Source organism: Cervus elaphus, chromosome 20 (assembly GCF_910594005.1).
Source record: "Cervus elaphus chromosome 20, mCerEla1.1, whole genome shotgun sequence".
In the NCBI taxonomy this organism is placed as follows: domain Eukaryota; kingdom Metazoa; phylum Chordata; class Mammalia; order Artiodactyla; family Cervidae; genus Cervus; species Cervus elaphus.
Window position 1 is genome coordinate 135,839,616 of NC_057834.1, and position 15,422 is coordinate 135,855,037.

Below are 15,422 nucleotides of genomic sequence, written 5' to 3' on the forward strand. Positions count from 1 at the left end.
GGAGGTGGGAGGGGGGATCGGGATGGGGAATACGTGTAAATCTATGGCTGATTCATATCAATGTATGACAAAACCCACTGAAATGTTGTGAAGTAATTAGCCTCCAACTAATAAAAAAAAAAAAAAAGACCCTTAGTAGAGGCAGACCCTCAGTACAGAAAGGCCTTAACGTACACGATGCCTTGTCGCCAGGACTGCTCCCCTCCCAACATTTCAGGGAGGCCTGGGGACCAGGCGTCGGGTCCCAGATTCAGCAGCTGCCTCGAGGGATTATTACAGAAAAGGACCATGATTGAGAGTCTAGAGCCTGGTACAATTAGGGCCAACCCCCAGAAGCATGACCTGCATGCGGCTGGATCTGAGACAGGACCCGGGCTGTAAGCTCCTGCCAACCTGGGGCTGTGTCAGCCACTCATGATGCTTGACTTCTTGTGGTTACGAAAGTACTATATGGACGACGGTTAATAAAACAGGGGAAAAAAGCAATTTAATAAAAAAAATGATTTCCTGAATTCTTAGCCTTTTTACTTTTCTAAAATGAAGCCAGAAAGGCACATGAATCTATATATCAACATATTTCTATGTTTAAAAAATATCCCAGGACATCACCCACCACAGCAGAGACTGTCAGGAAAGAGGCCCTGCCGTTACCTGCATTCGATGAACCAATGACGGATCTGATCCTGAAGGTTCTCCTTGATGTCAGGACCCTCTGTGAGTTTCAGGTCATCCTTGATCGTGACTAAGGCGTCTCTATATTCCTCTTCATGCTTTATCTGCACCTTATTCCTCAGGTGGGACAGCCTGTCAGCCTGGATTATTGCAGCACTGACTTCATTCAACAAAGGAGGTGGATTCTGAAAATATAGGCCAAAAGGTTTGAGATCATGAAGGTTACGGTGCTGGTGAAAAATATTAGAGACTAACGAAACATGTCAATATCTTCAACAGTGTCTTACCCAAGGCCCTTAAGGAGTACAAACAGAACGAAAGAATCAGATCTTGCAGGACTTGAAGGAGTGATTCACCACCGTGGGGAGGAAGGATGAGATCACTCCACACATTTTCAAGAAACTGGCTGGGGGTGGGGGTAGTTAGCTTAAAAAACGCATACTTGGTAAATCGTTCAAAAATCATTCAAGTTACAGAAAGTAAAGCTTTTCTAAATCTTCTTGGCTAGGGGGAGAGAAAAGAATATAGAGTAAGAAAGCAAGAATTGATGAAAAGAGTTTGGGTGTTCTGATTTCAAGAAAAAACAATGCCAGGACTTCCCTGGTGGTCCAGTGGATAAGAATCTGCCTGCCACTGCAAGGGACATGGGTTTAATGTCCGGGAAGATTCCACATGCTGCAGAATGTCTAAGATCGTGTGCCACAACTACTGAAGCCCTCACACCCCAGAGCCCGGGCTCCACACAACAGAAGCTGCTACACTGAGAAGCCTGTGCACCACAGCTAGAAAGTAACCCCTGCTCACAACTAGAGAGGAGCAACAAAGACCCAGAGCACAGCCAGAAGTAAACATATAACATTACAAAAAGAATAAACTGCGTTAACAACACAAGCTACCAATACTAAAAATGCATTGATTCATAATTACTTTGTGCTGGATTTTACTGTCTTCTTTGTTCTTGATGGTACTATGCCTGTCTTGTCTGTATGATGAAATACTGTATAATGCTGTACTTCTGTGAGTATCTTCCTACTTTCATTCCGGTTAGCAGCCTGAAGTCGGCTATGGGAATACTTACACCCTAGAAATGAACACGTGTGACAGATGAAGCCTTGATTTACTACTTAGATTTGACTGTGCAGACTTCAGAAAGTGGTAGAGAAAATAAAAGTGCAGATAAACATAAAAGTGTGTCATGTCTGTGTCACACTGTGAATAGCACAAAAAACTGAGGAAATATTCTTCCAGCATTCAAAAACTATCATCTGATTCAGCAAAGGAGTCCCTGACTTAAAAAAAAAGTTGAATGAGTGACGTCCTGGCATAGATTTTGCTGTTTCACTTTCATCTTCCTCATTAACACAAAGAAAAATATCAGTCAACACTCATACCGAAACGACACTCATTTGTCAACTGCAACCACAGGCTGACAACAGATACATGGGTTTAGTAAAAATCAAGGAAGGTGCTCTGAGAGAATCCACAGCTACGTTGAATGTGCAAGGAACAGAAGTGCATATTTCACTATTATTTGTAAATTGCATGTACATATCCTATATCAATGATGTGGTAATAAACATAAGTCTGAATACACATGCATGTGTTTCTTTCCAGAGAGCCATGGTTAAGCATTATGCAGCAGATGTGGATTCAATTCCTGGGTTGGGAAGATCTCCTGGAGGAGGAAATGCAACCAACTCCAATGTTCTTTCCTGGAAAATTCCTGGACAGAGGAGCCTGGCGGGCTACAGTCTATGGGGTTGCAAAGTTGGACACGGCTGAGAACACAGGGCACAGAGCCTGGGGCCCGGGTACATCCAAGGTCAGAACTCAGATGTCTGTGACTCCTCGGTCATCTGCATGCCCCTCCACTGCCCACCTTCTGCGGGCCTTCCTTCCCAAAGAGGCTATTTGGGAGGGGATGGTTAAAGAGCCCTTGGAACCTTGGGCAAAGCTTCTTGTTGTTTAGTTGCTAAGTCCTGTCTTACTCTATTGTGACCCCACGGACTGCAGCCCGCCAGGCTCCTCTGTCCATGGGATTATCCTGGCCAGAAAACTGGAGAGGGTTGCCATTTTCTTCTCCAAAGGCTGAGCTAACTAACCTCAAAAGATTTTTTTGTCAAATCAGAAGCATAAACAAATCCTCCTCTTCCTGGACAAGTGAATAAGATAAGCCAAGGGTCTGAAGTGGAAAGAGAACGTGGGCTGTGGATAGAGTGAGGAGATGGGGTGGATACAGGGAGAAGGAACTAGCACATCTGATAATGTTCCATACAGACCAATGGTTCTCAACCTGGTTTGTACCTCAGATACCTTTGTCCATCTGGGGAAGTCCACAGATTTCCTCTCAAAACAAATGCAGGCTTCCCTGGTGGTTCAGTTGGTAAAGAATCTGCCTGCAATGCAGTAGACCTAGGTTCAGCCTCTGAATGGGGAAGATCCCCTGGACAAGGAAATGGCAACCACTCCAGTATTCTTGCCTGGGAAATCCCATGGACAGAGGGGCCTGGTGGGCTACAGTCCATGGGGTCACAAAGCTCTGGACACGACTCAGCCACTAAACCACCACCAAAGATAAAATGCACAGATTTATACGGGAAACCAATTACATTGACACACAGTTCTACCTGGTAATGATCAGGCTGGGATCATGGGTGATTGAGAGAAAGGCCACAGAGATAAAGCACCGTTTTCATCACATCATATCAAGGGCACACATTATCAACAAGACTTACAGCTGACGATGCTTCCCTGGGTCACCTGACTTAGACTTCACACTGCCCTCTTTGGAAAGTCATTAAGTGCACCCCAATTAAGAAGTGAAAATTTAAGTTCCTCTCCTTGAGGATACAGCTTCTTGTTATTTGGGATCACACAACAAAGATGATTTGTCTCTTCTCTCACATTTGTTAATTTACTTGATCTTGTATTTATATCCATATGGCCTCATGGATATTCATTTTACACTTTGGGTTATAGTCCAGTGTTGCTTTATTATTTTCTTTTCAAATTGTCCCAGTTTTGATCATTGGGAGCTCTTTCAGTTGGCTCCTGTGTCACTTTGAAAAACTTCCATCATTATATGCATGTGTTTGTGTGGTTTTTAAAAATATGCTCATTTTACATATACCTAATTTTAAAACTTCAGTAATTGTCTCCCCAAGTGTATCATACCCCCAAATCCAAAACAATAGGGAAAGATTAGTTGCTTCAAAAAATGGTGTTGGGAAACAGGATATATACATGAAGGAGAATGAAACTGAGCCCTGATTTCACACTATATACAAACATCAACTCAAAATGGATTAAAGACTTAAACATAAAACATGAAGCCAGAAAACAACTCAAGAAATAAAGAATAGGCTTCTTGACAGTTTTCTCAGCAATAATTTTTTGGGTATGCCACCAAAAACACAGGCAACAAAAGCAAAGCTAGATGAGTCAGACTATACCAAACTAAAAAGTCTCTGCACAGCAAGGAAACAAGAAACAAAACGAAAAGGCAACCTACAGAAAGGGAGCAAATATTTACAAACCACGTATCTGATAAGGAGTGTAGAAAAAATATAAGGAACACATGGAACTTAAAAAATAGCCTACGGGCCTGGTGCACTGGGAAGACCCAGAGGAATCGGGTGGAGAGGGAGGTGGGAGGGGGGATCGGGATGGGGAATACGTGTAAATCTATGGCTGATTCATATCAATGTATGACAAAACCCACTGAAATGTTGTGAAGTAATTAGCCTCCAACTAATAAAAAAATTAGAAAAAAAATAGCCTAAACAGGCAAAGGAACTAATAGACAATTTTTGCCAAACAAGACACACAAATGACCGACAGGTATATGAAAATATGTGAACATCACTGATCATCAGGAAAATGCAAACAGAAACCACAATGAGATACCAGCTCATATCTGTCAAAATGGCTACTACCAAGTAGAGAAAAGATGACAAGCGCTGGACAGGAGAAACTGGAACCCTTGTACATTGTCGATGGGAATATAAACTGGTATAGTCACTCTGGAGCTTCCCTCAAAAAATTAAAAACAGAACTACCATGTGATCCGGCAGTCCTATTTCTGTGTATATATTCCTATGGATGTGAGAGTTGGACTATAAAGAAAGCTGAGCACAGAAGAATTGATGCTTTTGAACTGTGGTGTTGGAGGAGACTCTTGAGAGTCCCTTGGACTGCAAGCAGATCCAACCAGTCCATCCTAAAGGAGATCAGTCCTGGGTGTTCACTGGAAGCACTAATGCTGAAGCTGAAACTCCAATACTTTGGCCACCTGATAAGAAGAGCTGACTCACTGGAAAAGACCCTGATGCTGGGAAAGATTGAAGGTGGGAGGAGAAGGGGACAACAAAGAATGAGATGGTTGGATGGCATCACCGACTCAATGGACATGAGTTTGGGTAAACTCCAGGAGTTGGTGATGGACAGAGAGGTCTAGCGTGCTGCAGTTCATGGGGTCACAAAGCGTTGGACACGACTGAGTGACTGAACTAAACTGAATTCAAAGGAAATGACCTAAAGAGATATCTACATCCCATGTTCACTGCAGCACTATTCACAATAGCCAAGATATGGATACAACCGAAAGTCGGGCCCAATTTAGATCCGAAACTACCTAGCCTTTTGTTATAAGTTTTTTTCTTTTTTGGTTACTGTTTCTTTATAATTTCCTTCCTCTGTTTCCTTCTTTTTTTCAAGGAACTCCTGCAATTTTCTTTACACATATCCCTCATCCATCACTTTGTCATTTGACTACTTTTTAGATTTTCTTAACTTTTTCTTTCAACTTTATTTTTTGAAATTTCTATTATTATATTTTAACTCTTCAACAGCACTGTCCTGTTTTTTGGTTCTCCTCTGGGGTAGGGGGTGGGGAGCATGGCGTTTTAATTCCTGGATTCAATAATCTGCTTTTGTTTCTCTAAGGTTATTACTTTCAGAATTTTGTTTTTTATTTTTATCTGCTTCCTCTTTCTCCTTCAAATTTCTTTTCTGTTGCATCTCTGTCTCTCCTAAGTGACTGGCAACTCTTTGACCATCACCCTTATTTAGGAGGGAGGTTCCCAGACCTGTTTGGAAGCTGTGTAGGGTAGCTGCCGACTGCTGGGGGTCAGAGCTGTTTTGTTGGAGGTATCTGAAGATGGGCTTCCTTGACAGCTCTGCCTGCAATGCAGGAGACCACAGTTCAGTCCCTGGATTGGGAAGATCCCCTGGAAAAGGGAATGACAACCCACTCCAGTATTCTTGCCTGGAGAATCCCATGAAGAGAGGAGCCTGGGGGTATCTGAATACCAGTTGGAGGTATCTGAATATTTGCTGAGGCATCTGAATATCAGTATCCAAAAGTGTTTCTTTTGAGCTGGTCAGTTTCTGCAGATAGAACTCCTCCCACCTGCTCCTGAGGCCCTGGAAGCAAGGCTGCCTGAGCCCAGTAGAGGGAGGGAGCTATGGGTCTCACCGAACGCGTAAGTTCTTTTAATCCTCCCTCTCAGAACAGGATCTTGGCTCACTCCTCACTGGGCAGAAAGTACAAGAAAACACATATGCTTACTCTACCAAGTTAACCCAAACTCACTGATACATCTGAGTTAGATCTGATAGACAGAGTGCCTGAAGAACTATGAACAGAAGTGCGTAACATTGTACATGAGGCAGTGATCAAAACCATCCCCAAGAAAAATAAATGCAAAAAGGCAAAATGGTTGTCTGAGGAGGTGTTACAAATGGCTGAAACAAGAAGAGATGCGAAAGGCAAAGGAGAAAAGGAAAGATATACCCATCCAAATGCAGAGTTCTAAAGAATAGCAAGGAGAGATATGAAAGCCTTCCTAAGTGAACAATCCAAAGAAATACAGGAAAACAACATATTGGGAAAGACTGGAGATCTCTTTAAGAAAATTAGAGATACCAAGAGAACATTTCATGCAAAGATGGGCTCAAAAAAGGACAGAAATGGTATGGACCTAACAGAAGCAGAAGATATTAAGAAGAGGTGCTAAGAATACACAGAAAAACTATATAAAAAAGATCTTCATGGCCTGGATAACAAGGATGGTGTGGTCACTCACCTAGAGCCAGACATCCTACAGTGTGAAGTCAAGTGGGCCTTAGGAAGCATCACTACGAACAAAGCTAGTGGAGGTGATGGAATTCCAGTTGAGCTATTTCAAATCCTAAAAGATGATGCTGTGAAAGTGTTGCACTCAATACGCCGGCAAATTTGGAAAACTCAGCAGTGGCCACGGGACTAGAAAAAGTCAGTTTTCATTCCAATCCCAAAGAAAGGCAATGCCAAAGAATGCTCAAACTACCACACAATTGTACTCATCTCATATGCTAGTAAAGCAATGCTCAAAATTCTCCAAGCCAGGTTTCAACAGTAAGTGGACCAAGAACTTTCAGATGTTCAAGTTGGATTTAGAAAAGGCAGAGGAATCCAAGATCAAATTGCCAACATCTGTTGGATCATGGAAAAAGCAAGAGAATTCCAGAAAAACATCTACTTTTGCTTCACTAACTATGCTAAAGCCTTTAACTGTGTGGATCACAACAAACTGGAAAATCACAACAAACTGGAAGAGATGCAAATGCCAGACCACCTTACATGCTTCCTGAGAAACCTGCATGCAGGTCAAGAAACAACAGTTAGAACTGGGCAGGGAACAGTAGACTGTATCAAAATTGGGACAAGAGTATGTCAAGGTTGTATATTGTCACCTTGCTTATTTAATTTCTATGCAGAGTACATTATGCGAAATGCCGGGCTCAATGAAGCACAAGCTGGAATCAAGACTGCCCGGATATGCAGATGACACCACCCTTATGGCAGAGAGAAAAGAGGAACTAAAGATCCTCTTGATGAAAGTGAAAGAGGAGAGTGAAAAAGCTGGCTTAAAACTCAACATTCAAAAAAGGAAGATCATAGCATCTGGTCCCAACACTCAATGGCAAATAGATGGGGAAACAATGGAAACAGTGACAGACTTTATTCTCTTGGGCTCCAAAATCACTGGGGATGGTGAGTGCAGCCATGAAATTAAAAGACACTTGCTCCTTGGAAGAAAAGCTATGACAAACCTAGACAGCATATTAAAAGTAGAGACATTACTTTGACAACAAAAATCCTTTTACTCAAAGCTATGGTTTTTCCAGTAGTCATGTACAGATGTGAGAGCTGGACCATAAAGAAAGTTGAGTACTGAAGAATTGATGCTTTTGAACTGTGGTGTTGGAGAAAACTCTTGATAGTTCCTTGGACTGCAAGGTGATCAAACCAGTCAATCACGAACTTCCCTGGTGATTCCTAAAAGAAATCAACTCTGAATATTCATTGGAAGGACTGATGCTGAAGTTTAAGCTCCAATACTTTAGCTACTTGATTCGAAGAGCTGACTCATTGGAAAAGACCCTGATGCTGGGAAAGACTCAAGGCATGAGAAGGGGACAACAGAGGACGAGATGGTTGGATGGCATCACTGACTCAATAGACATGAGTTTGAGCAAGCTCCAGGAGATGGTGAAGAACAGGGAAGCCAGGTGGGCTGCAGTCCATGGGGTCACGAAGAGTCAGACATGACTGAGCAACTGAACAAAAACGGATACAACTCTTACGTTCCTTTGTTTTAAACTTCTCAGCATCAGTATGTTTAAAGTTTCTGCCTTTCAACAGCATATAACCGGATATGAAAATTCAATCTGAGAATTACAGAAAAGAGGAACTTTATTCATTAGATAAGTAAAATATTTGGAGCTAATTCTGCCATCTTACACCTTTTAACACAATTTCTTGTTTTTCCTTTCCTGTCTTTTGATGGCTCAGACAGTAAAGAATCTGCCTGCAATGCAGGAGACCCGGGCTCAATCCCTGGGTCAGGAAGACACCGTGGAGAAGGGAATGGCAACCTACTCCAGTATTCTTGCCTGGAGAATTCCATGGACAGAGGAGTCTGGCAGGGCTACAGTCCATGAGGTCACAAGGAGTCAGATATGACTGAGTAACTAACAAACAGCTTTTGTTGGGTTTATGCAGTTAGCTTTGTTCATTCTTGCCATGTAGTGGTTAATAAATTGTACACCTTATTTTTAATCTTTTGCCAGTTATTCTGAAGTTCTTTAACACAATAATTATCACCTATATTTCTATCTATGTCTAGAATTTATTAGTATCTCTACCATTTCTTTAAGCAAGTCTAGGACCTCTGCATGTGTTCACTTTTATTCCCCCAAACTTCTATTCTATAATCACAGATTGTGATTAACCTTTAAAATTAGTAACTATTTAGATTTAACCACTGTTTTGGCTCCTCTATCTACTCTTCATTCTCTTATTCAGTTTTCATTTTGTTGAAGCATGCCCTTAAGTGTAACTTTCAGAATGGATATAGTCAGCCATAAATATTCTAAGTACCTGCATTTCTAAAATGTCTTCATTTGGTCCCTCCCCCTCAAATGGCAGTTTACTAGCAACCTTGGAGAATATTTCTTCTAACAGGTAGAGCTGCTGGGTACTAGCTTGTTGGGACTTTAATGACTGCTGCTTTGTAGATAAGCTTTTCTGTTCTTAGGATGCTTTACAGACTTTTGAAAGTTCATCACAATGAATCTAGGTGAGTGCATTTCTTCACATATCACATTCTCCATTCGGTGGATCAATTCAATATAAAGAATTACTTCTTGGGACTTCCCTCGTCGTCCAGTGGTTAAAGACTCTGTGCTTCCAATGCACTGGCTGGATCTCTGGTCAGGGAACTAAGATGTTGCATGACACATGGCGTGGTAAAAATGAGTAAGCAAAATGAAGAGATGTGTACTAAAAAGACAGAATTATGTCTTCCCCTCTGTAAATTTTTCTCTGTTATTTCTTTATCTCCATTTCTCCTCCTGCAATAAATATTACATAAATGGCAGACCACCAGTTTGATCTGAACTTTTCTCTTGTATTTTCCATCTCTTGTTTACTTGCTTGCACTCTGCTACAAAAGATTTCTTTATCTTTTACAATTAATTTGGCTTTCAGTTATGTCCATTTATTATTTGTAATTATTTAGAATATTAGAGGGGTTATTATTGTTTTGCTTTTTTGAGCATGCTTTTATCCTCCCAAAATTCTTATTTTATATTTGCTCCTTTCTGGTTTTTACTAGTCACTTTGTTCATGGACACCATGCTTATGGTAGAAAGCGAAGAAGAACTAAAGAGTCCCTTGATGGAAGTGAAAGAGAAGAGTGAAAAAGTTGGCTTAAAACTCAACATTCAGAAAACTAACATCAGGGCATCCGATCCCATCACTTTATGGCAAATAGATGGGGAAACAATGGAAACAGTGACAGACTTAATTTTTTTGGGTTCCAAAATCACTGCAGATGGTGATTGCAGCCATGATATTAAAAGATACTTGCTCCTAAGAAGAAAAGCTATGACCAAACTAGACAGCATATTAAAAAGCAGAGACATTACTTTGCCGACAAAGGTCTGTCTACTCAAAGCTATGGTTTTTCCAGTAGTCATGTATGGATGTGAGAGTTGAACTATAAAGAAAGCTGAGTGCTGAAGAACTGATGCTTTTGAACTGTGGTGTTGGAGAAGACTCTTGAGAGTCCCTTGGACTGCAAGGAGATCCAACCAGTCCTTCGTAAAGGAAATGAGTCCTGAATATTCATTGGAAGGACTGATGCTGAAGCTGAAACTCCAATACTTTGGCCACCTGCTTGAAGAACTTACTCATTTGAAAAGACCCTGATGCTGGGAACGATTGAAGGTGGGAGGAGAAGGGGATGACAGAGGATGAGATGGTTGGATGGCATCACTGACATGATGGACTTGAGTTTGAGTAAGCTCCGGGAGTTGGTGATGGACAGGGAGGCCTGGCTTCCTGCAGTCCTTGGGGTGGCAAAGAGTCAGACACGACTGAGCGACTTAACTGAAATGAACTTGTTCAGGGAAATTATTTTAGATGGAATACATCTTCAGATATACTAATGAGTTCTTTTTTTCCACGTTCACATTTTCCCTCAAAATCCTGAAAAGCATTAAAAAAAGTACAGACTCCTAGTTCCCCCCTGGCGGTGAGGTAGAAGAAAAAAATATTTTGTAGTTTGGTAAAATCTTCAAGTGATTCTGATAATGATCAGGTTTGAGGAAAAACTAATTGGCTCTAGAAAATGGTTTAGTCACTGTGCCCACAGGTCAAACCTGGCCCGTTATTTTTGTGAATAAAGTTTTACTGGAATGCAGACATCCCCATTCATTTACATATTGCCTATGGTAGCTTTCACACTACAATGGCCACCCTGAATAGCTGGGACAGAGACCATATGGCCTACAGAGTCTACAAGGATGATGATAAAGAGAAGGAAGAGGAAGGGGAGGGGGAGGAGGAGATGAAAAAGGGGAGGGGAAAGGAGAAGGGGAGAAGAGGAGGGGTTGTCTAAGAGAGGAATCACAGAGGCAGACACAGGATGACTTCCTGAGTTTTTGCTGTGCAGGCTCACTGGAGAGAAACAATGTTTTAGCCCTTATAGCAAGCCAGCCAGGCAGGTATTCTTATCATATAAAGAAATGGGAAAAAACAGCAGCAAACAAGGAAATGGATCTAGAGAGGCTAGTTAACGTTCCCAAATTCACACAGCAGGCAGATGGCAGAGGCAGCAACCGACCCCTAGCTTCTGTGATCCAAGGCCATGCTCGGGGGTTTGGGGACAGAAAGCCTGGTTTATGTCTTGGCAGGGCCACTTGCCGCCTCTGTGATAGCGAACACAGTGCCGATTCTCCTAAGGATGGGGCAGTATTAGGCTGCGAGGAGTCCATGGAGCCTAAAGCCAGTCCCGGAGCCTGGCACTTGGTTGTGCTTTATCGTTACATCAGGGGCATCCACATCTTAGCGGGTGAAACCCAAGGATGTTAGGGGCTACCAGGAGAGGGAGGCCTGGCGTGTTGCAGTCCATGGGGTCACAGAGTCGGACACGACTGAGCGACTGAGCTGAACTGAACTGCACCAGGTGAAGAAAGTCCCAGGGGTAAGAGAAAGACATGAAAAGCCCATTTCTAAATCTGTGAAACAAGTGTATGACAAAATTCAAGGCCTTATTTACAAAAGACATCAGCAAAACTATACATTTAAATCAATTATGTGGAAAAAAGATAGTCTTAAAGACTCATTTTAGGTCACGTGCTCAGAGGCTCTTTGCGACCTCATGGCCTGTCACCCTCCAGTCTCCTCTGTCCATGGGATTTCACAGCCAAGAATACTGGAATGGGTTGCCATTTCCTCCTCCAGAGGATCCTCAATCCTGACTCAGGGATTGAACCCAAGTCTCTTAGGTCTCCTGCATTGGCAGGTGAATTCTTTACCACTAACGTCAATATATATATACATATATATTTAATATATATATGAAAGTAAATTCCAAGTGGATGAAATAATTAAATGTAGCAAGTATGCAGGTGCAAACACACACACACACAATCCCCAAGAAATATTTATAACCCCCAGGAGGCATTTCTCTACTTGAATTCACAATTGAGATGCTGTTAGAATTCACTTAATGACATAAGGTCAGTGGAAAAAAAAGAAAATCACACATATAATACTGAATAAAAATATGCATGAGAATGTCTAACAGAATGAGCCTATTGTCTAAGTTTAGTATAATGAGAACATGAGAATGTACGACTTTTGACTAGGAAAAAAACCCCTAAAACTACTTTAAAAGTGAATCTAGAATAAGAATTGCAGAATCATTTTTAAAAAACAATGTTAAAAAACAAGTGATCTGAATTTGCTTCAATATATAACTCAAAGTCATGATTTTGTGTCAAAATAAAGAGATAGGAATTCCCCTTATCTAATCATTGAGAGAAATAACCAATTCTTATATTTTTCAGGTAATGTTTTACATTCCTGGTGTCATGAAATACAAGTTTATAATTCACAGAGATTTTTATCTGATCTTTCCTAAAGTCCATTGTTTTCATGAAGAAGTTCAAATGCATCTCTGCTACAAAGGACCCAAATTTCTTAGTCTCTGATGAAAGTGTAAATTTGTTTTAAGGTCATGCGTCAATGTTATGATTCTTTACCAGTGAGTCATATGACATTCCCCTCCCGCCCCCCACATACTACATTGTTCTTACGGTAAATCACACTTGATTTTTTCCATAGAGTCACACAGGGAAATTGTGTTTTAGCTGGGCTTTGCCCCCTTCGAATCCATAAAAGTGAATTTATGAGGAACTTCTCTGGTGATTCAGTGGTCATGAATCCACTGACCAATGCAGGGGACACGGGTTTGAGCCCTGGTCTGGGAAGATCCATTGTGCTGCGGGGTAACTAAGCCCATGTGCCATAACTACTGGGCCTGAGAGAGGCAGCTACTGAGCCTGTGTGCCCCAGAGCCCATGCTCTGCAACAGGAGCGGCCACCGCAGTAAGAAGCCGCAACCAGAGAACAGCCCATGCAACCATGCAGATCCAGGGCAGCCCAAAGTGAATAAATAAAAAAAAATTTAAAAAGTGAATTAACAAGTAGGCGACTCTGACTGGTGTCCTCTCAACAGTTCTATACAAGAGTGTTCAGGCAACTTTCTGACACAGCCACCATCCATGACGCAACAGAAGTCTCCCTGCCCTCACCAGAGTTTTGTAATTGGCATGTCACTCTGTCCCACACCTTCTCACTCTACATCTCTTCAATGATGTTACATCCATCTTTAGAGACAGAAGTGCGGATCTGATTATCCCATTGAACAGATGGGGACAATGAGGTCCATCAGTTAATGACCATCCCCCACCCCCAAGCCATCCTATGTTAATGAGGAAGCTGGCAGTAAGGTTTCTGAGTCCTCTGGGTGTGTGTTTCCCCTATTACACCATGCTGGGCTGTTAATATGTGTGTGTTCATGCGTGTTTCTGGAGATAGACTTTCTCTGACAAAAATACATTTGGGGTCATTTGTAGTTTCTTCCTCTAGTTGCTTTTGAATTTAAAGGGTATAATATATTTAGGTCCTATGTTAATGAGTAGCTTTTCCTTTGGGCTAAAACATCTTTTCTTCTTTAGCAACTTTGGTCATATGGAACTCAAATTTGTTAACTCGCCGCATAAACAGCAACTCATTTAAAAATAAATTACGAATATTAAAGGGAAATAGAGAACATGATAATATACTATATATGGAAATACATCAGCTGTAGAATAATGCATCTTAATGAAGGCTTCCCATGTGAACAAACCATTATATTTACAAGCTTTCCACAGTTAATGACCCAGAACTGGTTAACGAAACCTACGTTTATAGCAAGGTCCTCCGTCAGCAAAAATATACATATTAATAATTGATGGTGCCGTAAAAATAGGACATAAGATGATGCTTCCTGGGTTTGTGGAGAAATAGGACTCTATGGTCCATTAACTTAAAATGCTTATCTAATGTTTGATGGGCTTTGTCTTTAAAAATCCTTCTTCAAATTAGTAAGATAAAATGGACATTTGTCCAAATGACAATCTGGCCAATTTATCAGTCACAAACAAGTGATTTAACGCTGGCAACTTTCTCAAGCAGCTCCTGATCCTGGGGGTTTTACTTCTCTTTCATGCTCTGTAGTCACGGGAGGCAAGGATGGAGCAGTGATGGGAAGGAAGAGGGTCCACTGTCCACTCCAGCAAATGCCCGCCATGTCAATGCAGAGATTAATTAGCTCCAGTTGCCTCCTGGACACAGCCTGAGAGGGCATCATTAGGGAGCACTCAGAGCCACTCCATCAACCCATCGGCCACGCCACACGCTTCTTGCTCTAATTTGCTCGTGGCATGCCTCACGCTGTGGAGTAAACTGCTCGTCAGTCGGTCTGTTTTAAGATCATGTGTATGTGTGTGTGTGTTCCCCAGTTTACAAAAATAAGCCCTTTGTTTCAGCATTTCATTTCAGAGTAACACTTCTGCATTTATATACCTGTGTTTATAGAAACACACCTACTCAGAAAGACGAACCCAGCAGGAAGTGGCGTGAAGGCTGTATGGAGTCAGAGCTGATGGCTTTGTTTTGCCCTCTGCTTATACTTTAGTTACGGTTAATCTTTCTTTCTCTTGTCCTTTTTCAGTCTCTCAGTCACGTTCGACTCTGCGATCCCATGGACTGTAGCACGCCAGGCTTCCCTGTCCTTCACTATCTTTCGGAATGTGCTCAACCTCGTGTCCATTGAGTCAGTGATGCCATCCAACCACTTCATCCTCTGTCGTCCCTTTCTCCTCCTGCCCTCAATCTTTCCCAGCAGCAGGGTCTTTTCCAATAAGTCGGCTCTTTGCATCAGGTGGCCAAAGTACTGGAGCTTCAGCTTCAGCATCAGTCTTTCCAATGAATACTCAGGATTGATTTTCTTTAGGGTGGACTGGTTTGATCTCCATGCCACAGTTTCAATGGGTGCAAAACAAAGAAAAATAAAGCAATTTCTAGCCTGTTATAGCTAATTTCTAAAATTTTTAGTAAAGCTTGATTAGTTAACAGCTGGGCTAGAACAGAATAGTTGAGTCTGTTAACTGATTAGCCTAGTGGTGGGAGCTTAACTGGCTACTTTTGTGTCCTATCGTCTTTAAAAATGTTTTAAAATAAACACTTCAACAGAACTTAGTTTTTGAGATGCTATTTTGCCTGGTTTGCAAATATTCATTAATTTATTTCTCATAATAAATAAGCAGAAATAATTTAATTGAGAAATAGTTTATTTCTCAAAATAAAT

The 15,422-nt window shown here is 41.5% G+C and overlaps 1 protein-coding gene across 3 annotated transcripts in view; it reads right to left on the minus strand.

The window, feature by feature from the left end:
- IQCA1 (IQ motif containing with AAA domain 1) overlaps nt 1-15,422 on the minus strand; it is a 195,274-nt gene that overhangs the window by 148,704 nt on the left and 31,148 nt on the right. For all 3 annotated transcript variants that reach the window (XM_043878061.1, XM_043878060.1, XM_043878062.1), the window contains one exon: nt 652-857. In XM_043878061.1, the coding sequence (XP_043733996.1) occupies nt 652-857 (206 nt within the window). The remainder of the gene's footprint in view (nt 1-651; nt 858-15,422) is intronic.